Here is an 8,783-nt window from a genome sequence, read left to right on the forward strand (position 1 = left end):
CTCTTTCCTTCTCTCTCTCTCTCTCGAATCGACTGCAGCAGCGAAAATCGAATCGGGAGCACCTTCGCGAGGAAGGGAAGGGAAGAAAAATGGGTTTGCAGAGCCAGCTGAACGACGTCTCCTCCGACTCCATCCCCCTCCTCCTCCTCGCCCTCGCCGCCACCTGCGTCGCCCACCTCCGCTCCTCCCTCTCCTGCCTCCTCCACTCCCTCGGCCTCCCCGCCCCCTCGACGCCCCCGACCTCGACCTCCACCCCGCCGCCCCCGCCCCCGACGGCGACGGCGGCGACGACGACGCCCGCTTCCTCTCCGCCCCTCTCGGCTCCAGCCTCGCCGGCCTGATCGTCCTCGCCGAGCAGCTCAACCTCAACCGGCTCCTCTCCGACCGGTTCTCCGTCCAGGAAGGCGGCGGCGTCGGCGTCGGCGGCGGCACCTGCTCGGAGTGCTGTATGGTGTGCCTGTGCGGGCTCGGGGAGGGGGACCGCGTGCGGCGGCTGCCGTGCCGACACGTGTTCCACAAGCGCTGCTTCGACGGATGGCTCGATCAGCTCAAGTTCGACTGCCCGGTGTGCCGGTCGAAGCTGGTCCCCGACGAGCGCGTGGAGCTCACCGCCCGGCGCGTGGGCGGGGACGTGGCGGCCTTCTTCTCCCCGCGGTGAGGCAGGCGCGCGCGCGCGTCGGTCGGTCGGTGGAGGGGAAAGAGCAGCGACGGTTGCTTCTCGTCGTCATGATTACGATGATTGATGATGAGGGCCGCTTCGGCAAAATTTCCGTTCGTTTCTCTTTTCTTTTTTTTCCTTTCTTCTTTTGGGTATTTGCAGTTTTGACCCTAGATTAACTTCCGTGCCCCTTTTTTCTTTCCCTCGTTTTCTCCTGTTCTTGTTCATTCCGTAGATCGATTTTCCCTTTTTTGTCAGTCATGTCCTGCCACTGTGATTTTTGAAGGGCTCGTTCGGAGATCTTTTCGAACGTCGGTGTAAATTATCTGGAACGTGCTCCGCCTGTGATAAAAGAAGGAAAATAGGGAGGTATATCTTTTTTTGTATGCTGCAATTTGTCGACATCGCTCTGGATCTTTTTCTCGTGGAAAAAAATTAGAAAGGACAGGCCGACCGCGTCATCGATGATCGACGTATAATTTCGACGGGCGTGTTCGGTCTTATAGGTCGAAATCATTGGGCAAATGGTGACAAATCACGTTGCTAGAGAATTCTCTCGAAGCGTCTACATAATTTGGGATGTGATGGCTGTTTCGGTCTTTTAAAAAAAAGGGTTAGGGCAGGTGAAATGGTGTAAAGTGCTTGTGAGGTTGTCGGTCTGATGAGTGCCCACTTCTTAAAACTTTTTAATCAATATAAAAAATCAAATTCAACTGCTCGAATTTCCTGTTACGATGAGATTCCACGAATGCAAAAAATATATAAAACTAACTATCAAGTGGTATGAGATAAAATTATGTCAATATTTACAAAGGAGTAAAAATTTTGGAATAGGATTCTATTTGCCCGAAATAAATAAAAAAATTAGTGTTGAAAATCAATAATATCTTGAGCAAATTTGTCGGGGAGAACTCTTATCCATGTGTACTTTTGGACCATCAAATTAGAGCCTCGGCATTTTGTCTTTCCGTGTTTGAAATATATTTTCGCCTCGCTGAGGTGAGTTGATTTGGAGAATTCTATATGTATTTATTTGGAGATTTCTAGCCCTCCTTTTTTATAGTGATTATATCAAATTGGATAGTGGCACGCAAAAGTCAGCGGATGTATCCTGCAGAGTTGGGGGTGAAATGATGATGCAACTAAAATGCGGCAGAACACGTTAGACTCATGTAAACAGGGCAGACACAATGTGTCAATCAATACTACAACAAGACTTTTGACAATGTGCGATGTGAAGTGTTGAACACTTTTGCTCTTTTTTCTTTTCTTTTCACTTGCTGGACGTTACGAATCTCGATTGGGTATCAAAACAAGTGGATCCATGATTAGATAGGTTGACTTCTCTAAACACGCAACAAAAAATTACCATATGATTAAGTAAATTTTAGTAAGATTTCTCGATATATAATAAGGATAATCGGTTTCAAGATACATAAATTCTAACCTTGGAACTTAGGGAATTTATCTTGTTAGAATCGGGTTCTAGTTTTCGGAATATAATACTTAGCCCCAAAACTTGAACTTATCTTGTTTTTGGGGCTAATTCTAGAGTCTACTTGAGAAGTCAGTTTCATTTTTTTTTAAACTTTTTTTAAATGTGAAAAATAACAATTATAGTAAAATAGTATAAGCAACAAAGCGGTTCAACGTAAGATATTGATACAACCATAAGGTATGCGAAAACAAGAAATGAATTATGAGGAGGCGCAACATGACATGATGCAAACACAAGTTCAAGTCTCTAATCTTTTGGGTTCTACTTTTTAGGGTAGGATTTACCATTTAATTCAGTTCATAGAAATCCAGACTCAAGGTACCATCACTCAAAGTATTGTGTGCGTTGCAGAAGCAAAAGAATTAAATGATTGAATAATAAAATAAATAGAACAAGAAAGTATATTGGATGTCGAATTTACACATGTTCACGGGAGAGTGGTAAATAATTCTACTATAGATTAAGTAATACAATTGATATTACAATCATCGCTCAAACATGAATTTCTCACTAAATAATTCCTCAATCTCGCAAAGGAATTCACAAATCTCATCACAAAATTTCACAGATACAAACCCTAATCCTCCTTGGATTGCAATTCACTGAGTGAAAGACTTTCGCTGGTCAACCGAGTTCAATCTTTGCACTTTTTCTCTTCACGTCTCTCTGGCGGCCTCCGGAACATATTCAGACAAACGTGGAAAGCGCGCCCCCTTCATTTCACGACCAAGAACCACAGCACTTTACTTTCACACGGCCGGTTGTCTTAACCACCTCAATTCGGGCCGGATTCAATTCAATGCGCTTAAGTTCGAGACATGATTTCAACATTGCGGATGTTATTTGTGAACCCAAGAAGAATCACGGTGTTGAAATTTGCTGAAGCTAAAACAGAACTGTTCTGTTATGGAGCAGTTTCTTGTCGAAAGTCTCTTGCGATCACTGTTGCAGCACGTCGTGACATAGTGAAATAGCAAAGTTACGCTGCCGAAAGCTATGGCGACCCCAGATGGACTGTAGCGAGATGGCAGGTAAAGGAAACCAGAAATGCAAGGAAGGCAAACGGCCAAAGATGAACAGAGCACAGAGAGCACAGGTGAAGTTCGGGAAAAGAATTACAACCTTGGGGGGTTCCCTGGGGGGACGAGTTTTACGCAATCAATCCTAAAACTTTTGTAGGTATTCAATCGTGATCGAGAGAGTAAAATCAAATCTTTTTTATTAAGTCTCGTTTGATCTATTTGATATGTTAATCCAGTTAACTCTGGCCGTCCTATAAGTAAGTAACTGCCACTTGCACGACATGGAGTAAAAGTTACTGTTTTTCCGCAGACAAACAACAGTTTTTTAATCGAGCAACTAAAGCGCCAGATAACCCCAAAATCCCCAAATCCATCCCCCCCCCCTTCGAACCTCAACTACTTTGAGCAACCCCAATTCCAGTCTTGGTGGAAAAAATAAGGAGCAAAGATGACGATGGCCTTGAGACTCTGTAGAAGAAACGACAAGGAGTGGTCGTGCTAGAAAAGGGCAGAGAATCGATCTAAGATATAATTTTTATTGTGGTCCCTTCGAGAGCATGTTGTCTTTTTATAACCAAACCGTTGTTGTCTGTATCGATTTCTTCACTCGTCCTCACATATGCGCGCGTTAGAACTTATTCATCAGGCGAGAGGTCAGAATATATACGAGAGACCGATCGAGGCATGATCGCAAATTCAAACACGCCTCGTGGGTCGTTATTAGAAGTAATTACAAGTTCATCGAAGAATGCATCAAAACTTGTAATCATCTCACAGAAAAAAAAAAGTCGGGTTTGTTCAAGAGATATGACAAAATGTCATAAAACAGGAACAAGAGAAATGGGTTCGAGACAGAGAAAAAAAAATGAAAAGGAGCCCTCCCGATATTTCTATCTTTGTCATCTTGGATCGATCGACGGCATGAGAAGATTCAAAAAGTTCAAGAAAACTATGTTGGAGTTATGTACTTGGTCATGTCGATCAGTGCAACAAAAATGTGGTCGAGAAAATCAATTGCTCTATCCACCGTCACATTGAGAACACCATTTTTTTTTTCTATTTTTGGTTAATGTACTGCGTTAGTTGCAGTCTAGGATTAGTCAACATCCTTCTCGGGTGTTTTGAACCTAGCGTCTATAACTACGCAACGTGAAAAATGAACTTCGTCGGTGATTTGCCCTCTTCCGATCATGTTTGCTGCAAAAGGTGTCATTTCCACCGAGATGGGATGGTAACTTGCACGTTAATCAGCTGATTGAAGGGAATACCCGAATCCAAGTATCGGAATCCAAGAATAGCTACTGGGAAGTGATATGCTTGTGAATCTCCTAGTTCGTACGAGGATGTCCTAAGTTCGATTGGACCAGAAAGGTAGACTCGAGTTGATGCACAAAAAAGCGACGGTACCACTCTACTCCAATTTCCGAAAGACGGAAATCTGTATGACAGTTCAATGTTCAAAAGATCAGGAATTGTGGCCACAATTCTCCAGACGCAGCTCAGCCCTTTCTGCCCTTACGTTTGGGCTTCAACAGGCTTAACCCTCTACTTACTTTACATATGAATGTCCTTTTTCAAAATAGAAAAAAGAATAAAACTTCCATGATTTTCACACCGAAGTAAATGGTCATTTATTTTTAACCACCGAATTCAATGCAACATATGCGGCTCCATTTGGAGGATCTTCGCTTGCTAGGTTTCCAATTTGCAGTTACTTGTTACATGGATTTTATTAATCTAGTCCTCATATTTTCAATCTTTCTATTCAAATCTGTCTACTTGCACAAAATATCTACGAGTCCTTCCCATATAAAAACCGATCATATGATGTGATTGCCGAACGAAGCCAGAGCGTGGCATGGATTAATTATTGACTACATGGACATCCATTGCGGATTGTGAAGTGAAAGGAGGATAAGAAAGTTAACTAAAAAAGTATCTAATCCATTTGGTATCCATGGCCCACTATGGCTGTTCAGCCGGCAATTTATAATCCATATCACACTTTGGCGTGCCCTAACAGTCACATCAGCTGGACTTGGCCGAATTTTATGTTGGAGTGACTCGATTGGATATTTTGTGTAAACAAAAGGCCTTGATTAGAAATATTGCAAATGTAGGGACTTTATTTGATGTCCACCGCTACCAAGCACGAGGCACGCAACCTACTGGTACGGGGACTATGTTATAGGCATTGGCCTAGATCGAATTCAGAATGAATGAAAACAATTACCAGCCGCATAAAAATGGATCAACGGCAGGTTCAATCAGATCCCTAATTCCTACTTGGCTCTTGATCACGCATTGATCACTCTAATTCTATTTTCTAGTTTCAAATTGAATTCATGCATCAAAATCCATCCCTCTTCAATGCTCAACCTAACCTTTTGGAATAAGCCGTGTCCAATGCATGCACAGGAATTACATTATGCTCTTTCGTGCGACCTCATCCGTAATTTTAACATTGTGAATACTATTTGTGAACCGAGGAGAATCATGGTATTGAAAAATGCTGAAGTTAAAGCAAAACTATTCTGTTATGGAATAGTTCTCGTCGGAAAGCCCTCACAAGTCGCGATCATGGTTGCGGCGTGTCGCGACATAGTAAAATAGCAAAGTTATGCTACCGGAAGCTAGGGCGACCCCAGATGGATTACGGCAAGATGGCAGGTAAAGCAAACCAGAAATGCAAGGACGACAAACGGCCAAAGACGATGAACAGAGCACGGAGAGCACAAGTGAAATCCAAGAAAAGAATTACAATCATCTGTTTTTTTTTTTTTTTTTTTTTTTTTTGAGAGATTACACAATCAATCCTAAAACTTTTGTAGGATTTGGGTGAGCCTCATTTACCTTGAGAAACCTCAATTATGGTCGTGGCAGAAAAATTTGGAACAAAGATGACAATGACCTCGAGATTCTGCAACTAATACGACAAGGAGTGGTCGTGTTAGGGTTTGTTGTAAAGCCCACCATCTTCATTTTTTTTGACATAACACGAGAGAAAAGGTACAACTTTAATCGCGGTCCCTCCGAGAGCGTGTTGTCTTTTATAACGAATTTGTCATTTTTTGTATTGGTTTCTTCACTCGTGCTCTCTATCTCCCGTCATCACTTCGTGAACATGTCGACAAACATCCTCCCTCTCCGTATGATCTGATCTCTTGCTCATGCTCACATGGTCGCTCAACTGCCCGCTCGTGCTCACACATGCGCACGTTAGCGCTTGTTCATCAAGCAAGAGGTCGGAATTTATACAGGAGACTGATCGAGGGAGGCGCAGCTGCAGATTCGAGCATGCCTCGTGGATCGTGATTAGTAGCAATTACAGGGGTCGTCGAATAATGCATCGGAAGTCACGTGATCATCTCCCCCTCCCAAAAAAAAAGTCGGATTTGTTCAAGAGAGATGACAAAAACATCACAAAACAGAATGAAATTAAGAAAAAGTACCCACAATATTTCTGTCTTGGTCATCCTGGATCGATCAACAGCATGAGAAGATTCAAAAAGTTCAAGAAAATCATGTCGGAGTTATGTACCTGATTGAGTCAATCGCCGCAATATTTTTTTTCCACTTGCTTAGCTGTCGACATGGATTTGGTTGAATCTATCTGAGTCCAATTAGTCTTGGATTATGCATGATGGTGTTCATTCCTGCACAAAAATGTGGTAGAGAGAATAAATTGCTACATCCACCGTCGCATTGAGAACACCTTTTTTTTTTCCCTCTATCTGTGGTTAATGTAATGCGTTAATCGTAGTCTAGGCTTAGTCCACACCCGTGTCAGGTGTTTCGACCCTAATGTCTATTAGTACGCGATGTGAAAAATGCACTTCGTCGGTGATTTGCACCACTTCCGATCATATCCATTGCCAAAGGAGTCATTTCCACCGGCCGAGGTGGGGATGATAACTTGCACGTTTATCAGCTGATTCTAGGAAACACCCGAATCCAAGTATTGGAATCCAAAAATGGCTACTGGGAAGTGATATGCTTGTGAATCTCCTAGTTGTGCGTGGATGACCGGCGTTCGATTGGACCAGAAAGGTAGACTCAATCTGATCGCAAAAAAGAGATGGTACCACTCTACTCCAAATTCCAAAAATGGAACTCTGTATGACAGTTCAACATTCAAAAGATCAGGAATTGTGGCCACAATTCTCCTGATGCAGCTCAGCCCTTTCTGCTCTTATGTTTTTTTTTTTTTTTGGTCACTTTCATTAAGTAGGCGAAAGGCCCGGTTAACATAAGAGGTCCAAGAAAGTTTGTGAAGAGGATGAGACCCAATTTATAGATAGATAATTGTTCCGGAGGCATTACTTACACATGAATGTAATTTTTCAAAATAGAAAAAAAAAAACAATAAAACTTACATATTTTTCACACCAAAGTAAATGGTCATTTAATCACCGAATTCAATGCAACATAGGCGGTTCCATTTGGAGGATCTTCGCTTGCTAGGTTCCCAGTTAGCAGTTACTCGTTATATGGATTTTATTAATCTAGTCCTCATACTTTTAATTTTTCTAATCAAATCTGTCTACTTGCACAAAATCTCTACGAGCCCCTCCGATATAAAACCCGATCATATCTAATTGATGTGATTGCCAGACGATGCCAAAAGCGGGGCGTGGATTAATTATTGACCATGTGGACACTCATTGCAGAATTGTGAAGTGATAGGAGCATGAGAAAGTAAACTAAAAAAGTATCTAATCCATTTGGTATCCACTGCCCACCGTGGCTGTTTAGCCGGCAATTTTTAATCCATATCACACTTCAGCGTCTCCAGCGGCCACATCAGTTGGACTTGGCTGAACTTTGGAGTGACTTGATTGGGTATTTTGTTTAAACATAAGGCCTTGATTAGAAATATTGCAAATGCAGGGACTTTATTTGATATCCACCACCACCAACCATCGGGCACGCAACCTAGTGGTATGGGGACTGCATTGGAGGCATCAACCTAGATCATATCCAAAACAAATGAAAACAATTACTAGCCACATAAAAATGGATCAACGGCACGTTCGAATCGGATCCCTAATTTGGATCCCTAATTTCTACCCGGCTCTTGATCATGCCCATTGATCAGTCTAATTCTAGTTTCTAGCTTCAAATTGAACTCATGCACCAAAATCCATTCCTCATTCGACACTCAACCTAACCTTTTGGAATAAGCCAAGTCCAAGGCGTGCACAGGAATTACAGTATTCTCTTTCGTGCGACCTCATCGAGGATGGAATAAGTTGCACGCGTTCCGCCAAACTTTCCTGGTGTGGACGAGTCTTGCCTCAGGATCAAAGTTTAGAAGCAACCATCAAACTATTCATTAACTCGTAAATTTGCAAGATTCGCTTCTCATCCAATCAAAGAATGATCATCGTCTCGTCGTCATCAAATCACAATCCCGAGGCCAGCTGTTCACCAACTCATAGTACATGTATAGCTTTTCTATTGCGAACTGACGATGCGATTTCACCGAAAATGGCTCAATTAAAAGTATACGTGAGCAAGATACTAGGAGGTGGACAGGATCGAAGAGACCAGCCACGATAGTTGGCCCAGTTGCTTTCACATTATGGTATCCACCAAGGTTCCG

General features: G+C 42.6%; 1 protein-coding gene across 1 annotated transcript; it reads left to right on the forward strand.

Annotated features, from left to right (window-relative positions):
* LOC104455667 (E3 ubiquitin-protein ligase RHA2A-like) lies at window positions 1-1,044 on the forward strand. Its single transcript, XM_010070422.3, is given in 2 exon segments — window positions 1-308; window positions 311-1,044. Coding segments are annotated over 2 exon segments (567 nt in total). The 5' UTR covers window positions 1-89; the 3' UTR covers window positions 659-1,044.
* The last annotated feature ends 7,739 nt before the right edge of the window (window positions 1,045-8,783 follow it).

Source organism: Eucalyptus grandis, chromosome 6 (genome assembly GCF_016545825.1).
Source record: "Eucalyptus grandis isolate ANBG69807.140 chromosome 6, ASM1654582v1, whole genome shotgun sequence".
Classification (NCBI taxonomy): Eukaryota; Viridiplantae; Streptophyta; class Magnoliopsida; order Myrtales; family Myrtaceae; genus Eucalyptus; species Eucalyptus grandis.